The sequence below is a fragment of the Colletotrichum chrysophilum genome, assembly GCF_026319265.1.
Source record: "Colletotrichum chrysophilum strain AFK26 chromosome Unknown scaffold_291, whole genome shotgun sequence".
Lineage (NCBI taxonomy): Eukaryota > Fungi > Ascomycota > Sordariomycetes > Glomerellales > Glomerellaceae > Colletotrichum > Colletotrichum chrysophilum.
In genome coordinates this window covers 1,680-24,026 of record NW_026517578.1, presented here as the reverse complement: position 1 = coordinate 24,026, position 22,347 = coordinate 1,680, and the positions used below count along the sequence as shown (strand labels likewise).

The 22,347-nt window shown below is 52.5% G+C and overlaps 9 protein-coding genes across 9 annotated transcripts; 3 read left to right on the top strand and 6 right to left on the bottom strand.

The window, feature by feature from the left end:
* Positions 1–537: 537 nt before the first annotated feature.
* On the bottom strand, positions 538–1,266 carry COL26b_014085 (uncharacterized protein; the record flags this gene model as incomplete). The annotated part of the gene is made up of 1 exon (XM_053186665.1): positions 538–1,266. The coding sequence occupies one exon, from the start codon at positions 1,264–1,266 to the stop codon at positions 538–540; it is 729 nt and encodes a 242-aa protein (XP_053029396.1).
* Positions 1,267–2,118: 852 nt separating this feature from the next.
* COL26b_014084 (uncharacterized protein) lies at positions 2,119–3,192 on the bottom strand (the record flags this gene model as incomplete). The annotated part of the gene is made up of 2 exons (XM_053186664.1): positions 2,119–2,779; positions 3,140–3,192. The coding sequence occupies 2 exons, from the start codon at positions 3,190–3,192 to the stop codon at positions 2,119–2,121; spliced, it is 714 nt and encodes a 237-aa protein (XP_053029395.1).
* Positions 3,193–6,886: 3,694 nt separating this feature from the next.
* Positions 6,887–9,017, bottom strand: COL26b_014083 (uncharacterized protein; the record flags this gene model as incomplete). The annotated part of the gene is made up of 2 exons (XM_053186663.1): positions 6,887–8,518; positions 8,607–9,017. 2 exons carry the CDS (start codon positions 9,015–9,017, stop codon positions 6,887–6,889), a joined length of 2,043 nt encoding a protein of 680 aa, XP_053029394.1.
* A 468-nt stretch (positions 9,018–9,485) lies between these two features.
* COL26b_014082 (uncharacterized protein) lies at positions 9,486–10,694 on the bottom strand (the record flags this gene model as incomplete). Its single annotated transcript, XM_053186662.1, has 1 exon — positions 9,486–10,694. One exon carries the CDS (start codon positions 10,692–10,694, stop codon positions 9,486–9,488), a length of 1,209 nt encoding a protein of 402 aa, XP_053029393.1.
* A 1,636-nt stretch (positions 10,695–12,330) lies between these two features.
* On the top strand, positions 12,331–12,606 carry COL26b_014081 (uncharacterized protein; the record flags this gene model as incomplete). The annotated part of the gene is made up of 2 exons (XM_053186661.1): positions 12,331–12,355; positions 12,431–12,606. 2 exons carry the CDS (start codon positions 12,331–12,333, stop codon positions 12,604–12,606), a joined length of 201 nt encoding a protein of 66 aa, XP_053029392.1.
* Positions 12,607–12,636: 30 nt separating this feature from the next.
* Positions 12,637–13,023, top strand: COL26b_014080 (uncharacterized protein; the record flags this gene model as incomplete). The annotated part of the gene is made up of 1 exon (XM_053186660.1): positions 12,637–13,023. The coding sequence occupies one exon, from the start codon at positions 12,637–12,639 to the stop codon at positions 13,021–13,023; it is 387 nt and encodes a 128-aa protein (XP_053029391.1).
* Positions 13,024–16,197: 3,174 nt separating this feature from the next.
* COL26b_014079 (uncharacterized protein) lies at positions 16,198–17,230 on the bottom strand (the record flags this gene model as incomplete). Its single annotated transcript, XM_053186659.1, has 2 exons — positions 16,198–16,975; positions 17,124–17,230. 2 exons carry the CDS (start codon positions 17,228–17,230, stop codon positions 16,198–16,200), a joined length of 885 nt encoding a protein of 294 aa, XP_053029390.1.
* A 2,259-nt stretch (positions 17,231–19,489) lies between these two features.
* COL26b_014078 (uncharacterized protein) lies at positions 19,490–20,156 on the top strand (the record flags this gene model as incomplete). The annotated part of the gene is made up of 4 exons (XM_053186658.1): positions 19,490–19,597; positions 19,646–19,663; positions 19,760–19,780; positions 19,845–20,156. The coding sequence occupies 4 exons, from the start codon at positions 19,490–19,492 to the stop codon at positions 20,154–20,156; spliced, it is 459 nt and encodes a 152-aa protein (XP_053029389.1).
* A 397-nt stretch (positions 20,157–20,553) lies between these two features.
* COL26b_014077 (uncharacterized protein) lies at positions 20,554–21,504 on the bottom strand (the record flags this gene model as incomplete). Its single annotated transcript, XM_053186657.1, has 1 exon — positions 20,554–21,504. The coding sequence occupies one exon, from the start codon at positions 21,502–21,504 to the stop codon at positions 20,554–20,556; it is 951 nt and encodes a 316-aa protein (XP_053029388.1).
* Positions 21,505–22,347: the final 843 nt, after the last annotated feature.

Here is a 22,347-nt window from a genome sequence, read left to right as displayed (position 1 = left end):
TTATGAGATTTCAGGGTTCATCAATGTCGAAAAGGCGTAATAGCCAAAACGTCGCCGGGGTAGGCTTTTGCAATGACCTGTGAAGCGTGGGGGTGTCAGAAGCGCGCATCATCCTCACTAATTACGTTTCGTTCCTGCACCACACCAGGCTATGTATTTGCCGAAGGCGCTACCGCAAGCCTCCCGCGCGTGCTTAAAAGTACACAGTCATGCTGTCACGAAGGTCAGGCCCAGAGAATTTAGTCCTGCTTGGCAAACGTTTGCATGATACCTTATGAAGCGGGCAAATTAAACCGTCCCAGTGATTCAAATATTCTGAAGAACACGTGAGATCACAAACGCGTTCTGGAGAAAATAACCGAATGCGACTACGAAGCATATCCTTTGAAATGGCATGTATAAGTAAGTACTTGTCTATTTCTAAGCCTATGTCCATCCAATGCAAAAGGGAAAACATCCCCCTCCCTCTGTCACGCTGTGCCAACTTGCGTTCATAGTTAGGCCAAATAACCCCGCAAGAAAAGGCACAGATATTACTCAAGCCAGAGAAGCACCTTCTTGGGGCTGGATTTCAATGAGATTGCCATCGGGATCAGCCACAAAAATCAGAGGCTCAGTGTTCGGAGCCAAAGCTGCCTCGATCTGCTTCTTCTCGGCGGAGCTCAGCTGGTCAAGAACTTCAGCAGGCAGACCAGTGGCACCAGACACCTTGCCCCCCATAGGGAGCGATTCTCCGTATTTTTTCATGACATTCACATCGGGGAGGTCATCCAATCGGCTTTGCATAGCCTTAATGTCTGGAACGACCATACCGATATGCGCAAATGTGTTGGGTCGCTCGATACCGGCCTCGATGTTGTTGACAGGGACGTCGACATAGATCAACTCAATCAAGCCTTCGGCGTTGTTCTTCTCGCGGTTTAGCTCCAGAGTAGTCTGATAACCGGTTCCGTTCTTTCCGCCGTGGCTATGTCCCATGTACGTGATAGAGTAATGCTCGGTAACGTGCAAGGTGAAGATCTTGCGAAGACCGAAGACGTTTGAGTAGAAGTCGACGCTGGCGGTGAGGTTTTTGACGTTGATGCAAAGGTGGTTGATGAAATAGCCAGTCGTAGCGTAGTCCGCGGGATCATCAGTCCCGAGTTCCGGATAAGGGTATTGGATCGTCCCGTTTGTCGATCGGGCTTGAAATTGAGGCAGAGCGTGGCCGATGACATGGCCGAGAAGCTGAGATCCGATGATGATGGCAGTGAAGAGGCGAACCATGGTGGTGGTTTGTGCGGCGTTCAAGTATTGGTAGCGGTTAAAGTGGTTCTGAAAATCAAATATTTTTCTGGGTTCTCAAGATGAAGAAGGCAAAGAAACCAAAGTGAAGTCAAAGGCTAGGAATTATTGCGCATTTATATCTCTTCGAAAGCGCGTGTTGAGCACTTTCCGACCCCAGTGTGTTCATCAGTGTTCATCCGGTCGCCGCCCTCGCTTCTCGCGGTCGCGTTTACCAAAGTCCCAAAAAAGGTGTTGGTTGGTTTTCACTGCCATAAGTCTGCCCGGACCCGACTCGAGCGACAACGCCATTGGGCGCAGCCTGGATAACCCCTGGCGGCACTATTCCTTCGTGGCTTAGCAGGGCTTACAGAATCTTGTCGCGGACGGTCGGATGATCGGCGGCGCTGTAAGTGAGGTACTCAGCGACGGCGCATTTGTTGATGCTCACCTGCAATGAAGTCGGTATTGCGTTTCTAATGGTCGTCATCACACGCGATTTTTTATTAGCACGAGACTCAAGGTCGGTGCCTGATAACATTGAACTATGCGATACAATTTGAGTTGTTGCAGAAAGCCTCACATTACTACCCCAGCCGAGACTCAGTCGTGCCTCATGCGCCGCAGACTATGTCTTGACCGCATATTCAGCTGCTCCACGTAAATTAAATACGTGGCAATGAAACGGGGCAATTTGACTAGTTGCAGGGTGCCTTACAAGTCATTTCAACGTTTTCTGCTGGGAAGAGATTGAGCTTTCTTGGCCAGATAGCACCTTTCGAAAACATGTTCAAATTGTGGTAAACGCACCGGCGTGACAGCGAACCTCACCCAGCCAACCTTTGCACCAGACGCCTAAAGTTTACTGTCCCTCCATCCATTGACATTCTTGCTTTCTCCCATCTTGCCTTCATATCCAACCAGGATCCTTGCCTGCTGGAGATCTTGTGCAAGACCACCTAGATGGACCACGTCGGCAGCAACCATGATGAGGCTCATACGCTCCCCAGCCGCCTTCAGCTTTTCGGAGCTGCCGAGAGGAGCAGATCCAAACGCAAAGCCGGCGTACGGTTTGTCATGCTTGTCAATCGTGTTGAAGAACAGTTGGGATATCTCCAGCCATTCGGGCTCTGTGGCACCGATGCCACCCCACTTGGCTTCAAGATTCATGCTGACCCGCGCATCAAGTGTCCCAAACCATACGATATCAATATCGGGACATTCTGTGAGAATCGCGTCGAGATTGCGAACCCCCTCAGCTGATTCAATTTGGATCATGATGGCAGCCTGGTCGTTGAGGCACTTGTGCAGGTCGCGCGAAGTGTCATACGGGGCATCAGTGAACCCAGGAACAAGACGGAAGGGAGGCAAGGACCGAGTCCCGTTCTGGTTCGTTCCAAACTTTGCAGCCGAAATGACGTGTTTTGCCTGCTCGACGTTTTCGACTTGTGGGATTACGAGACTCGCACCACAATCAAGTGCATGACCAATGGCGCCGTGATCATGACCAGGGACACTACAAAATACGGATGAGAGGCAGTACCGTCGATGTTAGGGCGTTGGACTTACCGAACGAATGGAATTGTCCGACCGCCACTCATAAAAACGGTCTCATGAACCATCTAGCAATGTCAGTTGAACTCCTTACGGTAGGTATGTAGACACTTGATTTACAGTAGTCATGGTCTCCACGTTACAAGATGTATGCTCCCAGTCAATCCAGCAAGCGTCGAATCCCATGGGCGCGACATAACGCGTAATTGGGACGGAACTGAGTCCTGCATAATAGCAGATAATGGGTGGAATCTTCTTATCGTGGGCATCTCGGATGGCTTGACGAGCTTTGTGAGGCTGGAAGAGAGACGGAGCAGCGTACGCCATCATCCCCTTTGAGGAGACAACCTTGTACTCTTCGCCGTTTTTGGACATTTTGATGAAGTTACGTCGTTGGAAATGTTTAGTAGGTATGGAGGAAATAGATTTCAGAGACCAAGTTGCAAGAGCCTGTGTTTGAAGAAAAGGGGCAGTCGAATCTCAGAATAACCCAGATCATGGTTCCATTCATATACAATTACCTTCATTAGCATCTGAAGTACCGATGATGACTGTCAGCTAGCGGCTGACTCCATATGCAAGCTTCGTGTAGACAAGTATGCACATTTCGTGTAGACATGCAACCTTCGTATAGCTTCATCTGCGCCTCTTAACCAAAGGATCTAAGGGCTAACCGTGTAACAGATATCTCGAGCAGCAATGGAGCATCCACTGCATCTCAGACTTTAGTAAGTCCGAAATACCGCAGACGTCTGATGTAGACTTCATGGCGTTGAACGGTGCCGAGGTCCTCAATGCTAATTGACATTTCGTGAGAACTAGTAAGCCGAGGCCAAAACACCAAATTTGGTTAGTTCAAACCCATTCAGCATGTATTCGGCGTACCTTTTATAGAAAATCCTTCAAGCATAGGTAGTCGCTTGGACAGCTTTGCGACGTCCCGGTCGCCGATGTGTGCGCGCGGCTAACACGGACTCCGTTAAGACGTAAGTCGTCCATCGTCAGTGCCTAGATACGGTTGTTTCAATCGCTGGAAGGAAAGATAGCTCCGGCCGATCGGCCATATCTTGAATTACTGAACATTGAGGTGAGCTTCCGAGGACGCTGTCTCATACCTGACCACACGCGATACATTCGATGAGAAAACTAAACACTTTTAAAAGACTTACTACCACCGATTGATGTCTTGAATTTGACATGATTGAATGCTCCCGACGACCATTCACAAGGTTGTTTTACCTGTGCCTGAATGAGTGAATCCCGCTTCGATACCAAAGCGGGACATTTGTCAAAATATGTGCATCTCAATCGCAGTATTGGCATGCGCCTATTTGATTCGGATGGACCAATACCAGCGCGTGCGCGACGGCAAAGCCACATGGGTCTCAAAAGCGGTCGCCATTCACCGAGTGCCACCTTTTGTCAGCTCCGTGGACCGTGGCTGAGACGGGAATCGGTCCTGGCTCCAAGAGTCCTTGTGCTGTTCCAGTGCCTATCTTCTGTGATCTTTGGTCCCGTCGGAGACGATGCCCGTTCTGGGCAGCTCATCGGACTCGTTGGTGATGGGCGAAGTTCCAACTCACGACTCTTACCAAAGCGGGGGCCTTGGCCGGGGTGCTAGTAGAGGGGGGTTACATCACAGCCTCTCTCGAACCTTGCATTTCCTCTTCGCGGAACGACCATTGCTTTTTCCTGGTGCTAGTTCTGTTGGACCTCCTGAGTTCCGGCGTTATGTCCTGCCGAACCACCAACATGCTGTAGGGGTTGGGCCTTGTCCGCAGTGTTGGCGCCAACATCATGGGGCACAATGACAGGGGCTAATAGTGGCATCTGTTGGTTCGCTGACTGACTGCTTCTGCATACTCTTGTCACCCTAAGCGGCCCTTGTTAAGGATGGATGTACACGACATACTGGTTGAGTTCTGATGCTTCTGTAAGCCATTAGTTTCATCAAATTAATCGTCACTCGCTCACATACAACGTCCGTCGAAGCCGAATGAATCGCCAGGCCGTACGGCGAATAAGACTGGGCTGTTTGCCTGCTTCCACTTGTGGATGAGGCTGCATGACGATTGTGGAGTTGTTGGAATTGAGGTTGTTCACGCCTGTCGGTCTTATCACCCGTTGGTGATCTTCGAATTTCAGTCAGTGCCGCTTGAATCCTCTGGGGTTGGACCGACACCACCGCATATCCCCTTTATCGAAGATCGGATGTCCAAGACAAACACGCCAACCCATGTTTGGCGACCATCGTTTTACAAGCCGGTTGACCGTTTCTCCCCGATCACAAAAAAAAAAAAAGAAAAAGAAAAACAAAATAGTCGCAAATGCAGCGAAGCTCTCTTGGTGTTCTTCGTTGACATTGAATCGCGATCGATCGGCACAGACCTGCACCATCCCATTATGTTGGTGGAACAGAAGATGGCAATCTCGCTTTATTTGTTTGCGGTTCTCGGTCAGGGTACCAACAAGATCAAGCCAGCCTGCCATCGGGGCACATACCGATAACTGAGGGCGGTTGGAAGGCATTTGCAACTCATGCAGGGGCAAGATGTGATTGAGCTTACGGCAACCGGGCTGCTGGGCCGCCTCCGATGGAGAGCCCCATGACATCTTGGCATACAAGTTGTGTCAAATACAGCTTCCTCGTCCCCTTCCAACGCGACCACAAAGAGTTGAAGTTTTCTAATCTCAGACATACATAGCCGTTCTTGAAGAAACCTGTAATTCATTGAGACAGCTTCAGTTCTACACGCCCTCTTTCCAAGTCAGCAATCTCCGTAACAGTCTTCGAAAGCTGCATACATGGATCATTTCACCCTACGATACGGCCCGGCGATCGAGCCAAGGCCACCGAGCCCGCCTGAGGGATCACTGGGATGGGATATCCAGCCTGACACTCAGACACCAGCCTTCGATCTAGCTTCCTCAATGGCTGGGTTGACGGTGGAACCTGACTTGAGCCTGAATGAGAACATGAAAGCATTGTTCCTGGCCAGAGTCATGGAGAAGGCCCGGAAGCTCATCTTGCGGCGCGTGAAAGAAAAGAAGGTTGCCGACGACGCTGAACTTGACGACTTCAAACTCGACGTTGAACATTGCCAGCGATGTTATCACTCAATTTTCCACAACCTGCCAGCTTCCTTCGATGCTCGGAACAACGACAATACCCTTGCAGTCTTGGACCGGCAGAAACTGCACGCTGCAATTCAGGAGGCGCTCAAAGACGTCAGCGAGCAAGTATTCCTTCTTGTAAAAATGCCAAGGCGTACACCTTATTCGGAATTGAACCTCGCACACAGGTACTCGGCCCAGATCGTCACGCCTGCGGTGTGTTTGGAGGTCATGGACCGCGAATACCAACGCCGCATGTATAGCGACGTCGAGCAGGTGAACTTTGACGAGCTTCGCGCCTTTTGGCTGCAGGTTGCGCAGAATCCACAGGATGTGATGAGGATCAGGTAGGTGGTGCGTCGTGCGAAGTTGGTGTGCAAGAAGTGGGATGACGGGATCTATTCAGACCTTTCCTCGGTGCTTTGGCGTGCTTTGTGGTTTGCAAAGAGGGGCCAGGTTCAAATGGTGTAGCTGGGTTGTAAAAATCTTCGGCGCCTTTCATTTTCCTGAGAAAAACACTCATCAAGAGCAGGCACGAGATGGAGAGGACATGGACGGATTGCAGGCTCATCCCAGCTACGGTCATCACGCCCATGACCAGAGAACAGTCCCATGAAATCAGGCGGCGGCGCGGTCTTTTTCGTTTGGCTAGATTGACGAAGTCGGTCGGGTGATTGGTGCCTGGGAGCCTGTCGCGTTTTTTGGGCGGTCAATTCGCCTTCTTTGATGGCTTTGGAAGTTTGAAGGTTGTAGGTCTTTCGGTCACGGGAATACAATTGGCGACGTTGTGTCAAAAAGATCTTCATCGCGATCAACAATGCAGAATTGAAGCAAAAATGAATCCCTCCATGCAAAGAACGGGGGCAGGATCTTGAATAGAATGTTTTCTCATTAGGCACACAGAAGACCTATTTGCATAATGGCATATCCAGAAGCAAGTCCTTCACCGGGCTAGTCAGATGTCCGTAGCAGCCGTGCCGATATAGAGATCTCTATACTGCGCCAGTTTCCCCCCAAGGTTTGTCAAAGCGAGCTTGACATGCTCGTTCTGTTCCCGCAATATCTCGATGATGGAACCTAGACGGAGGCGTGCCTCTTTGCGGGCTTTCCCTTCCTCTAACCTAGTCCTGAGGCCAGCAACCTTTTCTCGCAGAGGGGAGAGATTTTGCGTCTCCGACTCGCAGCCAGGAAGTTGGCTGAGTTCGAGACGGAGCTCTAGCTGCCGTTCATGATTGTTGAGGTCTTGCTCCAACCTCTCCAACTCCGCATTGGCCTTGATCGCAGGATCGCCTACCATATCGTCGGGCTCGTGCATGAGTGCTGAAAAAACAGTCTCCATCTCTTCGAGTTGCTTCATTTGGGCTATGCTGGCAGACAGGGTGGCGATTCTGCCTTCGAAATGTGTCGACCATGTCTTGCGCAGTTCGTGGAACGTGGCAATGTCATCCCCGGCTATTGGCTGGGTAGTCGGCACGTCGTCAAAAACGGGGAGATTCAGAAACTCGGCAAACGCGCCCTTTTCGGCAGGCTGCTCATCAGCAAAGAGCAAGAAAGCCTTGCGCCACGGGTCGGCCGCGAGGGTACCGGGCGGTGTCTGTCCCGCGAGTAAATAAATGGCGTTGGCAGCGACGAATACGCTGCTGTTACGCTCGTCGTCTTGTTCGGCGCAAGGAACTTCTGCAATCTGCCAAGAGCTTGAAGAGCGGCCAAGATAGTTGCGAGCAAAACGGGAAAAGATCTCGCCAGCTTTCGTCCGGTTATCTAGGGAGGGCATGGAATCTAGAAGGTCCACACGGTGTGTCTCGGGATGTACCTTGACAAGCACCCAGTGGCCACGAAGATGCATTGGTAGGAGCAGGATGTCAGGGTGCTTTTCAGACAGCATGGTCTTGAGCTCGCGAACGGTAGGCGTGTTCGACGCGGCCAGGATCAGAGGGTGGATGACCACAGTGAGACCGTCTCGCCTGGTGGAACACGTCGCAAGCGCAGAGATGAGGCGATACATTATGTCCTCGTCCTGCCGCTTATCGGGTGCCAGGTCATCGGCAAGCCAGTTGGAACTTTTCGTGGGCTCGTTCTCTACCTCTGCCGTTGCACCGCTCGCTTTGGATGGGGTTGGGCGGCCATTTTGGCCTGTATCTGGCGTGCCTTCCAGATCGACGTTCGTGGACGAGACTGAAGAAAGAGGGGAGGAGTTTGCGACAGGGCTCGCTTCCTTGTTGAGGGATCGGCGGGAGGATCTCGTGGGCTTTCCAGCAGAGGGATCGGATCGTTTCGCAGGAGGAAGCTCGAGGTCGGCGGTCCCAGACGACCGCTTCCGGGTCGATGACAGCGACGGTTGGTTGCTGGATTTGCTGGCCGACGTGGAGAGTTCAGTCGTGGTTGTCTGAGACGTGTGCTCAAAAATCCGGACTGCCTTTGCATCGCGACGAGACGAGGCGGATCCATATACCCGTAATACTCCCCTGGTGGTAGCTGTCTTCCGCGGGGGTGCGGGTGTTGTCGCGGTTGGGTTGGCTTCGTTGGCCTGTTCGAGGTTTGAATCGGCATCGCTGGAGCTGGAGCTGGAGCTGGGGCTAGCTGGCGGCTGCATAAAAAAAACCAATCGTTAGCATGATGCCGGTCGGGAGGGGGATGTAATTGACGAGGGTCGCTCGCCGTTTCGAGGAACATACCATCACAGCCGAAGAACGAGATGATCTGGTCCCTACTGTGCCATTGGATGTGCGACGCGATGCATCTATCTGGGCAATTGCAGCTTTGACATCGTCCGCGACCCAAGGAGGTGGGGATGACAACGGCCCGAGGCCAGCTTTTTCCAGGCGGCTAGTTATCGCCTCGTCCAGCGAATGCTTTGCCGTGTTCCATGGCACTCGTGCGCGAAGATCGCGTAGCGCGGAGAGGAATTTGGCAGTGAGGGTCTCGGTGCCGAAGAAGGCGAGGAAGTTGGCGAGGGAAACCTCCCACTTCTTGCACAGCGATTCGACCTCCCTGCGGTTCCGCTCCGAGGGGATGTGATTGAGGGACGGCTTGGTGGCAGTATCGCCATGCTGCGCAGTGCCTAGAGACTGGCGAGTAGACGGCATGGTACCGTTGGCGGGCTTTGCGTGACCATGATGGTGTCGAGACAAGATTCGGTCCCGGTCGCGATGTGCGAAGACGAGACCCAGGCAGGCAGGCAGACCTTCGGTGGGCGTGTTTGCCGTACAGGTACGGATAGGTAGGTTGCTCCCCGCAACCAGGATGTTTGCGAGCTTTGCAGCAGCCGTTCCAGCTTGCGGAAAGGTCCCTGGCAAACCCGACCTCCACCGGCCAGAAGGGGCAGGGGTCATCGTTGTTCCCCCCGACCAACAGCGACCAGAAGGGGCGGGGCTGTTTTAATTGGTTGATGTCGCTGCAGTAGCGTCCCTTTTGATTGACATGGATATCGTTTGATGATCGACCACCGAGGGAGTTTCCCAACGTCCTTTTTTCAATTATATCGAATAGGTGCCTCGGAGCTCTACTGCAAACAGAAAAGCCAGCGAACCGAATCTACCACCCACGCCGTAACCCTATGACCGCTGGACTCCTAGCAACCTCCCTTCTCCGTCCGGTCCACGCTCGTCCCTTTTGACAGCCGCGGAGAATGCCATGGCGTACTGCTCGCACGTCATGCGTCCTGGAACGTCGCAGTAATCGGTGAAATCATGGGCGCCGTACCACCGAGTAATCTCGTTGATGAACAGCGGTCCTCCGTGGTGCCTTGCAGCGACGTCGAGACGGCATCCGATATCCGACGAGCCAAGCTGGGGACTGTTGAGCTCTCGGAGGGATTCAAACACGCCAAGCGCATATTCCATGACTTGTTTTCCCGTGAATCCTCTCCGCTTGAAAGATGCCTCTGGCGGCCTGCTGGCACCGATCAGGCTGTCAGGAAAGGTTTTCGTGAGGCAGATTTTGTGCACCTCGCCTTTGAGGCCGCGAACGCCCTCAGGGTCAGGTTTCGTGACGATGAAGACGCGAAACTCCTCAAGCGAAAGAAAGTCGACGAATTCTTGGTGGAACCATGACTCCTTGGACGCTTCATCGACAGGCCCAGGACCACGCACAGGATCGAAGCAAGTCAAGCGCGGACGTACGTTCGTTCCTGCATGCAATGAGCAGCCACTCCACGAGCGCTTGTTGAAGGTTCGAACCCCTGATAGGGCACATGTACCGTTTCCGAAGCAAGTCACAGGGCGCCAGTCTCGTCTTTTCGCAGCGACCGCGTCGAGAATCCGAATGTCTGGAAGTTTGTACCCGTCTGCCTGAGCTTCTTCGCGGGTCGGATATACCGTCAAAACCCCGGCATCTGGATTCCTGCTGATGTAGCCTTCGACGTCGTTGTAGCGGCCCAGGATGATGTCTCGAAATGGGAAGCCCGTGTCCAACAGGATCACCACAAGACGACAGCGATGACTGAGTTTGAGATGTCGGTGAAGATCATTTGCGCGGAGATGTTCCTCGACACAATCCCAGGTCATAATGGTAGATCTCTGCGAGCCGCAGTGATGAACTCCTGCCGAGGCGACAAGAAAGGTCTGGGCAACGCTCATTTTGCCATTCGCGACGCGAACAAGACTAGGAAAAAGGTCGCAGAGATAGCTCGCCTCCTCATGTGAGGCCGGCAGCCATGGCGCGGCATCGGGCTGCGTGTCATCCAAGTCGAACGTGACGGTCGCATACGGACTGAAGTTGGGGTTGAAAACCGCACTGTCGCCCTCGTATGAACCGTCTGCCATTGGGCACTAGAGAATGAACGATTGTTCAACGGGGTATGGCGTCTGTCTTGGCGATTCCATCGATGCGTGCGTATGACGGGCTGGGATAACTGGGGATGTGGACGGAGCCGAGGGCTTGGAAGTGGGCGAGGTGGTATGCTTTGATATCTTATCAAGCACTTCGACACATGGCTCTGCCTCTTGGAATGTCGAGGCAGTCTCTGAGTCATCATTACGGGAGGCTGAGTTCATGCGCGGGCGATTTTCCTCGTCTTGAACCACCAAGGAGGGTTGAATGCGACATGGGCCGATTTCGCCGCGCATTTTCGGGTCTGGCGCTTGGCAGGCGATGGAAAGTTGGTCAATGAGCCGATCGAATGCCTCGAGAATCTGTACGCGTCTGACTTGGGATGCCCTGTCAGCAGGTTTCAAGGCTTGTGGTTGCAAGACTTACTTGGACGCAGGGGTTGGAACGACGAAGGGAGGACAGGTCCGACGAGTCGCTCGGCTCAAAGCTAAAGCTGGCAGGTTTGCCAAGTTTCAACAACCAGAATATCTTCGCGGAATCGATGGGGAGAATGTTTCGTTGGGTCGAGTTGCTGCAAGGTTCTTGGCGAGGGTTGGGTGTCGGAGGAGACTCGGGGCGAGAATGGGAAGAGGCGAGACCTATTCGTAGGCGGTCTGAGAAGAACGCAATACAAGGGAACAAACGGCCGAGAGACAAATTCAGAGACTAGGGTGAAGGAATTTGTGAGAGATCCGTGGGAGGTTCGAGAATCAGGAATCGCTCTTTGGGGGGTAGGTCGTTTGGTTCCAGGCACTTTGCTCGGGCTGAGGTGTAGTAGTCTAGACCAAACAAGTCTTGTGCAGCGTTGATCCACGTCACGTTGATAGTTGTCTTCATTTCCATGAATCTTCACATAGAATTCTGCATGATCTTTGAATATTCTTTGGTCTCTCGAGAGAGAGACACACTGGCCTTGGACAGCCATTCTCCGGGAGAACACGGTCAACAGCCCCCCTCCACCCCTTCGGATCTGGAACCAATCCACTACGCCGACATTCCACTGCCGACATCCAGATAGCTCCTCAAGGCTTGAGATCTTGCGAGTGGCTTCTAGTGTTTCCAGTATTAGGATTGAAAGAAGATACTTTGAAACTTTTGTTGGAGTCTCTTGTCTCTAACGGAAGGATTGTTTTCAACCGAGACCGCCCACGTTTCCTGCGTTTGCGCGGCTGCACATCCTGTGTACTCGATGGATTTCGGTTTATATTTCAACTGGTCCATGTCCGCTTTTGAAAGACCCAGGGTAACTCGCTCTAGGCCTGGCAATGGACGAAGTTGAGGTCGTCGAGGTGTGCCATAGCTCAGCGTTGCGGCCAGGGACCCACACTTCCGCGCAGCTGCCTTCACCACGACGTTGCCTTCTTCGCCCACAAGCTACCACCGAAAGCCAGTCTCAACCGGCACCCGTACTCATCGGCTCCCAGGCAGAAAATCGTTTATCTCCATTGCATTTTGTCCACCGCAGAGCTCTCGGTCGTCGTCTGCCTGGTTCGAGGGAAGCCTGCACCCAGCATCGCGAGGTGCTCTTGACCAGAACTCCCAGCTCACCGTTCACCAAAGGCAACGCGCAGTACCCTTGACAATCGAGAGATGGCTAAACGAAAGACGAAGACAGGTAAGCCCTCCCCAAGAGACCTCTTCGCACCCGTTCCCTCCGTTGCTGTCTCAAGATCTGACCGCCTACCCCCAGCGGCTCGCTCGTCCAAGCTCGGCGTCATCCTCTCCTACAAATCGACAACCAAACCCTCCAGCTACGTCGACACCTTCGACCTCCGTGTCCTCCCCGCCAATCCGCCGTGCCCCGCCTTCTGGATCAGCGAGTCCAAAGCCCAGCTCATCGACCCCGAGGCCGTCTGCTACTTTTAGGAAAAGTGCGCCGGCGGCCGCCAGCGTCACATGGCTCATCCCGACCGCTGGGTGCCTCTGAAAATACTTGCCGCGCGGAAGGGCACCGACAAGAGAGGCACATTTGTTGTACAGTACGAGACGCGGTTTGTGGGACGCACCGAGGCAGCCTGGGTTGCCGCCACCAAGGTGGGCAGAGTGTTGATTGCCGAGTTTTGGGAGTCGTACAAGGCGCACAGTGGCCGCTCTCAGGAAGATTGGCTAGAAGGCCGCAAGCTATCGAAAAGTGCGGTTGATTCTCCTTGGCTTGAGAAGAACTGCAAGTCGCTGGAAGACAAGGGATCAGCCAGACCGAACCGCAAGAAGCGGACTGGCGGGAAGCACGAAGAGAACGAGGATGATCTTCAAGAGTGGTTCCCTGCCCTGACGCACCACTGAGAGTGCTATTTACGAGCGTCTGGGAGCGTACGACAATGTGTAGTCCAGTCGCTGCGCCATTCGACATATTGACCACGAGACTCGACTCAGGATGGCAGCAAGCGTGCGACCCAGGCATCTCTTAGGGGGGATGGAAGATTCGTCATTGGTCTGTTCCGAGTTTGTGTAATCTTGGGGAGATTCTGAAATGGCAGCGTTAGGAAATACGAGTATTGACGCGAATAGCACGAGGTCTAGTCGTGGTTATATTCTGATGCTACCATTGATCATAACGACGCATAAGCGGATAAGAATGTACTGCATGCCGACCCCATTTCTACGTGATATTTGCAGGCCACCCCAGGATACCACAATGCAGACCAAATACCAGAGGCGTAAGATATCATCAATGACCCCCGGGCTGTGTGAGCTGTGTGGGCTGTGGAGTGTTTGGAAAAGCTAGGCTATTGGGATCAAACTCCCCGATTCCAGACTTCCAGTATTCGACAGTGGAAACCATGGCAAGCGAAGCCTCTGGATCATGCGGTCCAATGCTCACATCAGAGACCTTGCTAACCGCCTCGCGGAAGATTTCCTCCCGAAAGATGTTTGAGTCGAATCTTTCCTTTGGATATCTGTTTTCGAGTCCTTTGTGGCAAATCTTTCTGATTGCGTGTGCGACCTACACTCCGCAACTAGCAGCATTAGGACTCTGAGGGACATCCTGATCGTTGTGAATGAGGTTAGCCTGCTGCCTTGCACAACTACTAACATAGACTGGAAAAGCTTTTGGCTCGCCCATTGGCCGAGTCTTAACGTTTCTATGAATAGACTTTCCAAAGCCAGGTGGGCATCGATACTGAATGTATTGCCGCGTTCTGAACCCGTATTCGTATTTCTGAAAGGATCGAGGTGTTTGATCGAGGGTAACTTTCCGAACCCTGTGAAACCATCGTGCACGATCATAAGCGACCAATGACCGTTGTTCGAGACGTCAAAATTGATCGGCACCAGAAGGATTTGTCCGCTGCCTTTCGAGTATCCTTCAGGAAGCCTCGAGGGGTAACGTCCCACGGAGGTATCAGATTTGGGGCCAAACCATCCCGCGTCTGCGATGATATACTTTGGTCGGGCTTCGTTGGCTGAGTCTCGTCTGACGGCCCAAGAATTCAAGTTCATGGTCGCCTCGGTCAGTGACTCGTCACTTTGGAGCTCTTGGCATATGCGCCTTGCAAGAACGGCGTTCAAGTTTGCTTGCCGCTCAATTTCCGCGGCAACTAGCTCAATGTCCTCAGGCGAAGTGTTGCTTGCGAGCTTCTCCGACTGAGCGTCTTGTTGAACCATCGTGGTCGACTTCCTGTGCAAGCTGAAAGATGTAGAGTGACTTTGAACAAATGCAAGGCTCTCCGGAAGTGCGTATTGTCTGTGAGCCCGATTGGAAGTTTACCAAAAAGTTGGCTGTGAATAAAGTCGTGAAGATGGAAAGGTAGTGGTAGGCTGTGCTGGATTGACGAGTGATGTTGGATGGTGGAGGATTGCAAGTATTTCGTGGAACCGCTTCAAAAACAAGAGCATCTCACCAGGGCAGGGTACCTACCTACCTACCTCGCCCACCACCAAGAGTTAACCGGGGAAGGCGTCAATCCATATTTCAGTGCGCTCAAGGAAGCTCCGTGCAGAGTCACGTAGAGACACAAAAGGGCGGGGCACATTGGTCCTGCTCTTGGTGGCTGTTTGCCGTGCTGAGTGATGGCTGAGGCACGCCCGCCAGTAGCATCGGGAAGGGGGCAACGAGCACTTCGTGCCTTAATTATGGAAAGTGCACACAGTGGCGGATGGGGATGGGGACTGCTCAGGTCGGAAGGTACGGCTCCTGATTTTCATGTGTTAAAGCAACTACTTTTCCTGTGTGCTCGCTTCTATCATTGCTGCTATTGTTGTTGCTGTCGTTGCTACTACCGTCGTCCGTCGTCGTCATCTGTCACTGTCGTCATCTGTCGCTGTCGTCGTCCATTGCCGTCGTCTGTTGTCGTCGTTTATTGCCGTCGTCCTCATCAAAGCCACCTGGTAAACGAAGTCGCCCAGACACAGGAAATTAGCCGGTCTCGGAAGGCGCCACAAGCCTCGCATGTTCCTCAACTCATCCAGCGTACCTTCATTGCATATCGGGCCCACCTCATCATGAATGCCTCCTTAACACGTTCTGCGGACTGGGGCGAGCACATCCACGGCATGCACTTTCCAACCTCCACAAGGCACGCCTGGGACAGTACGGGGGTCAAGGCAGCAAGGGCTACATGGTCCGGTCATGCCATGAGATCAGGCTTGGATGCATTGCCAGAGAAGCTGCGCCAGCTGCGCCTCCTTGGTTTCCTTTTTTGCAAAGCAATAGTCCGGGAGGCTCCCGCCCAGCCAGGAATTCTTTCACTCGAGTGAAAGAAACGGAGCAAAATAATTCGGCATCTCACGCAGAAGATTCTCGAAATGACTGCCGTCAAAATCTTGGTGGACAGAGTAACGGAAAGGAGCTCGCTCCAATTTGGACGAACTGAGGACTCAGATGGCCAGGTTGAAGCAGACACTTTACGATCAAGTGCACATTTGAGAGATGGGGAAATTGAAGGGTATGATTGCATCTTTCCGCGTTTATTATCTCGCGAGCAAGTAATTACGGTGCTTCAAAGCTACTTGTTGGTTCCTGCGAAACCCATGGCCGGTGCAGATGGTCTCCGCGCGATTGGCGTTCCTTTTCAGGTTGGTTACTACTGCATCGACAACCAAAACGACGCGAATCAAAGAGAATCCTGACCTGTTCGTGTTTTCGTTGTCTTTCCTTCGACCTTCGACGAGGTTGAACGACGGCAGCAGCGTTGTCGAAAGCCTTCGAGTCAGTCCGAACGGAAAAGGGTTGACAGGGGATCCTTAACAGAGTCCTCAATTGAAACAGCTCCCTCAAAGACGCCAGCAACGTTACAGAAGGCAACTGAAGGAGACGGAGCGATACAAAAAGATATCTCCCAATCGACAGAGAGGAGTCCCGGCACACTATCATTGATACCGCCGCAAAGATCTGACATCGAGATCGGGTATCAGAAGCATGCCATATCACCCGAAGACCAAACGCCAGAATAGCACCATACGTAAACAAACCCGAGGAGATACCACATCTCCAATGTTGATGTGTGGTACCACCCGCTACCTTTTTCCCCTCTTGCCCTCGGCCTTGCATTCCTTGATAGCATCGCTGGGGAGGCAGTTTTCCGGCGTCCACTCAGCCTTGTCGTACCCCACGAATTCCACCAAATATGCAACGCCTCCCTGTTCCCTACCTCGGACCTTGTTCATCTTCCTCTCGCCGAGGATCCTGCTGACGATAAACGGCCCTGTGACGGGGTCCAACCCCAGCACGCGGTTTCTCCTGTTCCACCCGCTCGGGCTCCAAAACTTGGAGACCACCTTCCGGCAGCTGTGCCACAGCTCTTCCTCGGGTTCCCATGTGGGTTCGTCATGTAGCCATTTGCCTCCCCATTGAACCAGCAGTTTGACGTCGTCGCCCTCGCGTCGGAAGTCCAGGATCTTGTGGACCGGGTATTGCTTGTTGTCCGAGTTTGGGCCGGACACTGAGGGCTCCCCAGCGTCTTTGACCGCGGGCTCGGAAGCGTCGTCAGATTTTACGGCTTTCCTCTTCCGGGGGGTCGTGGCCTTGGGACCCGACTGCGTCGCCGCTCTCTTCCGCTTGCCTCGTCCTCCCCTGCTATTCCCATCGTCAGTCACCTCGGCGGCAGGATCTTCGGGTTCGCCATGCTCTGTTGATGGGTGGACGTCGATCGACGGTTGCTCAGCCGCTGCTGGCTCCTCCGGGCTGGGGAGGTCCGTTGGCTCGGGGCCGGGCGCATCATCAGCGGTTTCGAGGGATTCGAGAGGGTTGGCAGACAGGTCAGGAGACGCCGGTCGCGAGCCATCTGAGAGCGGGCTGTCTAGATTCGATAGGGGGCTTGAAAGCCTCGAAGAAGCGTCGGTCCAGTTCGAAGGGATTCCATTGGAGGCATCTAGCTTGTGCGGCGCACTGCGATGACGGCATGTCAGCATACGAGTTCCCAGAGGCCGCGGAATCCAATTACCTCGACTCAGCATCGGCTCTGTTGTCGCCGATGGAACCACTCTTGTTGCGAGCCATCTTGCTGGCCGATGGGCGGGGACTCATTCCTGCGAATAATCTGGACAGCATCTTGAAAGGATGTCGTTGGAGGAATGCGATGCGATGCGATGCGATGCGCCGCGACGCGGCGCGCTGGAACGGAGGGGCCTGATTACGTAGCTGTAGTGCACCAAGGAAGTCCTCAGCGTCGCAACAGCTCTGAGATTGCTGCTGGGTCCACTGGCGCTGCGCGCCATCAAGGGACAAGAAGCACAAAATGGTCCTCATAACGACTTATGCATGGCACGTGCGACTTAATGCACATAACTCACGCGCGCAAGGTGCTGCACAATTACATAAGGCAAGGCACAAATCGCGCTGCAGCGACTGGTCCGCGCTGGATTAACAGAAGAACCTCGACGCATCGACCCCAGCAAGCACAACAGCACTTGACGGGTCCTGGGCAACTCGATATATGGCGAACATTGTGCATAATGCACGCTCCAGGACTAGATGCACCCAGGAACCAGGTATGTCTGATGTTGGCTGCTGGCAGCCAGGGTAGTCATCTAAGTATTGCCCCTCCTCACGAATCCTGCATCCGATGATGTTGCAGATACCTTCATCCAACGGCAAGGCCCATCGAAGATTCCTGCCACGACCTCGTCATCGTTCTAAATGCACTTGTGTAGATTAAATCATCGATTCCTTCATCCTTCATCTCAAACATCACGTCGTTGTTGTCCTTGTACTGAACAATTATCCACAAGTCAATGAAATCCGAGAAACGTTCGCACAGGTTGACCGAAGTCTTGTTTGTCTTTTCGTGTACGTAGTCGAAATCTATTTGCGTCTTATCATTCGTTCGGGTGGCAACTTGGTTGGCTCCACGAAGCGTGGCCAACACAAGCTTTTTTTGGAGAGCCGGAGGCGCAAATGGTACAAATGTTGCATGAACGTCAATTCGCTAAGAGGATCTAATGAGCATTTATGAAGAGTCATTCAAAACAGAAGCATAGGAGCAGGAATGGGCAAGCGCTTCCGCCTAGGCTCGAGATTCCCCGGACGGATAAAGAACAGCCTCATCGACTTCGTACCGCTGGTGGTCTGTTTTGGGTGCTCGGGAAACCTCATTAAGCTACGGGCTGTGTGGCTGAAGATGCTGCTTCTCTCCCCCCTTTTCCCTTACCTTGCGCTTGACGCAAAAGTGACGAATGATATACCCATGTATTAGACTGCAGTGAACAAACGGAGTAAACACGATGTCATTGACTTCAACAGGCCAGCGGCGACAAGGAGAGTACCAATCTTATTCATTTTAGAAGAAACCAAGATCAGAAATCCCCAGTGAACAGCCGAAACATTCGCTAATAAGTGCGCGCAGAAAGGCGAATACTTGATATGCCGGTGTCCAAAATCCTTGTAATCTAGTAATCTTGGCTCCATAGGTAGGCAAGCCAATACTGTTTTCAAAACAACGAAAAAGAAAACGTCGTTGTTTGTTCCACAACTGACCTCAGACTCAGCTAAATACTGCATTCCTTCTTGGCGAGGCCTGTGGCACTTCTGGGCGTTGTCGAATCTGGCCACGAAGCTCGCTGCGGTAGTATTCTTGACGTGTGCCAAGCGGTATCACGAAGAAGCGCAGCCTAATCAGAAGATCTTTGATAATGTTGAGGTTAAGCTGTTGCGGAATTAAACATGACACGGCCAGAGATTACCATGTTCTTGCGACGCCGGACACAAACTAGCTGATTTAGCTTCCCAGCGCGAGATCTAGCTAAGGAACCGCCAACGCCACGATAGTACCGGCTTGTCTTCGCCTCAGTAACTCAGACCATGTTGCACAGATGAGGCCATGGTTCAGCTGAAGGACGCTTGGCTCCGGTGGTACGGGTCCCAGTGAAAAGAGTGCTCTTTTTAGGTTGACATACACTTTGGATCTTGTTAAAACATGCTTATTTTGATCTTAAAGTACGGTAACATTTATCTGGTTAAGGTTCTAGTACAAGCGACCATCGCAGGGTCCACGTCTTGGCAGCAGTTGAGGTGCGAACAAACACCACAACCACGGACTCTCCCGTCATTCGCGAAGTCTGGCCATTGTTCTTCAGGTCTTGGATGTTGTCGCGATGATCATGGAACATACTTTTGATCATCATAATAAAAGAATACGCTTGATACTGGAGAGAATTTGTATAAGAACCTTCTAAATGTCCCAGTGTTGTCAAGTCTATCTCTCCTCATCACACTCACTCAACTCCAGCCTTCATCACAATACATTCCCTGAAACTCACCCACATTCAATCTTTTCCCAATCTCAACTCCAAAACACCAACTTTATTCAAGATGCATATGCCCACCTTCGGTCAGGTTGCCACTATTGGCATGGCGCTTTTCGCCGCTGCAGCTATCGCTGCCCCTGTTGCTCAGCGGCTTGAGGCTGACGTTGTCGAGGTGAGTTCCAAAACTAATGGCAACGAGAAATTTACTGACCTCCTGCAGCGCTCTGCCGAGATTGTCGTGAGTGTTGCCACCTGAAAGTTTCTGAAATCCCCTCTTTCATATGTCTTCGTTGCGCTTTGGGGGAAAAAATAGACTGACTTATCATTTCATTAGGCTCGCGGTGATGGTATCTCCGTAAGTACCGATGTGAAATACTATTCCAAGCAGTGGACCACAATCGCTAATGGCTTTCGACTAGGCCTTCGCTGGCGTTGAGCTCGCTGCCCGCGGCGACCTTGAGCAGCGCAACAAGAAGAAGTGCAAGCGTACCAACAACAAGGGATACTGCACCGACTCCGACGACGATAAGAAGGATAAGAAGAAGAAGCAGTGCAAGCGCAACAAGAAGGGCGACTGCTCTGATTCGGAGGACGACAAGAAGGGCAAGAAGCAGAAGCAGTGCAAGCGTAACAAGAAGGGCGACTGCTATGACTCCGACAATGACAAGAAGGACGACAAGAAGGACGACAAGAAGGATGACAAGAAGGACGACAAGAAGGGCCACTACTGATTGGCATTGGAACCGTCATCTGTGGAGGCCGTACTCATTGTTTGGTCTTTGCATCTGACGATGCATCGTTGGGCTCCGATTTGATTCGGCATTGCCTTAGGCTTACACCACTTCATTTCTGATTTGTATATTTGAACATCACATATTTATATTTCGTCGTCAATCTCATGTTATTGTTGTCGGCCCCATCTACGTACCGAATCGCCTTTTCAGTATGCCCGGTTCATAATTCGTACTTTGATGAAAGAAGCTGGCCGGTGAAGTAACCTATTTTGGAGAAACGAGAGAGCCTATTTAGAGCCTAGAGCTCATGCAGACCTGACGCTGATGCGATGTGTTAAGATCTTGAGCAGCAAAGATATCCTCCATCATCAGTCCCCATGGCCGGCAGCTGGCTTCACAGCTCCACTGCCAGAACCTGACCACTGTATGTCACACCGTCTACTGTATTTCCACCAGTGGTCACGAACAACGTCTTGTTATCCTCGGAAACGGCAACAGAGGTCGGACGATGAATGAAGGTGGTATCGCCACCGCCAGCGACCGTGACATACGTTCCGTTCACGAAAACCTGGCCCAGTGCGTTCTGGGTCTGGGCGGCAAAGATGTTGCCCGACGCATCAATAACAAAGTCATCCCAAGCATAGCCCCCGGACGCAACCGCCAATATCTCAACATCGCCAGCTTTGTAGCCATCTTCAGTGATAGGAACGCGGCCAAAACTGGTTCGTGCGGTGTTCGTGAAGTAAGCATACCCATCTGCAATCTTGATCCCGTTGATACCAATGGGAATGGTGGCATTTGCGGGGGCAGCAAAGAGGTCGTCGGTAATTGCCATCTCAGTCGCTCCAGTCTGGGTATCGATGCGGAAGATGCTGCCAAGGCGCGAGTCGGTAGCCAAGACAACATAAGGCTTAGACGGCAGAGAGGCGAGCCCGTTGAGCATGACGGCATTGGGAAGTCTGGCGACGACGTTGACAGTGGGCTTGGAGCTCTCTCCGTCGCTGAAGTCAACTATATAGACGCTTTCGTTGGTGTAGGAGTAGTTGTTGCCGCGAACGCCGCCCAAGATAGCGAACTTGTCTGCGCTGGTTGCTGCGATGCCACCGATAGCCGTGGCTCCCGGGAGCTTGGTAACGAGCTCGGCTCCGGATCCATTTGTCAGAGTGTCCAAGGTGTAGAGGCTGCCGTCGTCGAAGGTGGTGAGAAGAAGCTGGCCGTTAGACCGGAGAGCGCTGTTTTCGATAGTCACAGCATACTCGGTGAAGTTCCATAATTGCGACACCACCGAGGCGGCAGATGCAGAGCTAACTGCGGCTACAACTCCCAGAAAGGCGGAAGGTAACATGATGGCGGTGGCTTTCTTAGATGAGTCTGCAAGCGAAGGTCAATCGTTCGAATTGCGACTGCACTTATGCTTTAATACCTTATGGACTGATGGTGAGTGAATCCTCGGGTCTCGCTGGACGGGTTGCGTGATTGCCGACGTCGTTGGTCACTTTGTGATGAGTTCATGTCGAAATCATCTCGGAGTTACCTTTGTCTAGCGATTCCCCGGGCACCCCTGATGCCTGCTCCCAGGCTGTATCGCTGTGCAGATGGGCACTAAATGACGGCAGATACTAGCCAGAGAAGCCTAAAGGCAGGGACAGATCTGGACGGCAACCTAGGAAGCAGGTACAATGCAAGGATTCTCAGCAAGAGAGCCACTTTCAACGCGGCCCGTGTTCAGATCATCAACGGGGTTAAGCGTCTTGCGGCTCGGATGTTTGCTCGCATCACCCCCACAAAGCCTAATGTTCGCCATCTTTGGACGAACAACTGATATGGAGGGATCCCTGCCCCTCTTGCAGTGTGACGGTACTACTGCAAGGGGTTTCCACCTCCTTATTTCGACTCTGCTCCCGCAGGTCGCGGAGGAGGACGCGTTCGATCCATATTGACCATTCCTCATAAATACCAGAAATAAGAACGATCAGATTGACTTACGACTCTTGCAGCCACAGCCAGCCGACTGCTCGGTCTGATGATTTAGCGTATCACGCGGTTCTCAACGACCGTCAATATTTTAAATAGACGTTTGCCACGCTATAGGAGACATTGGGCAGCTTCTTGGCGGCTTTTTGTCGATGGAAGCCCTTGAACGAGACGTTGAAATGCCAATGGTATCAGATGGCCAAAGTCTTCCAGA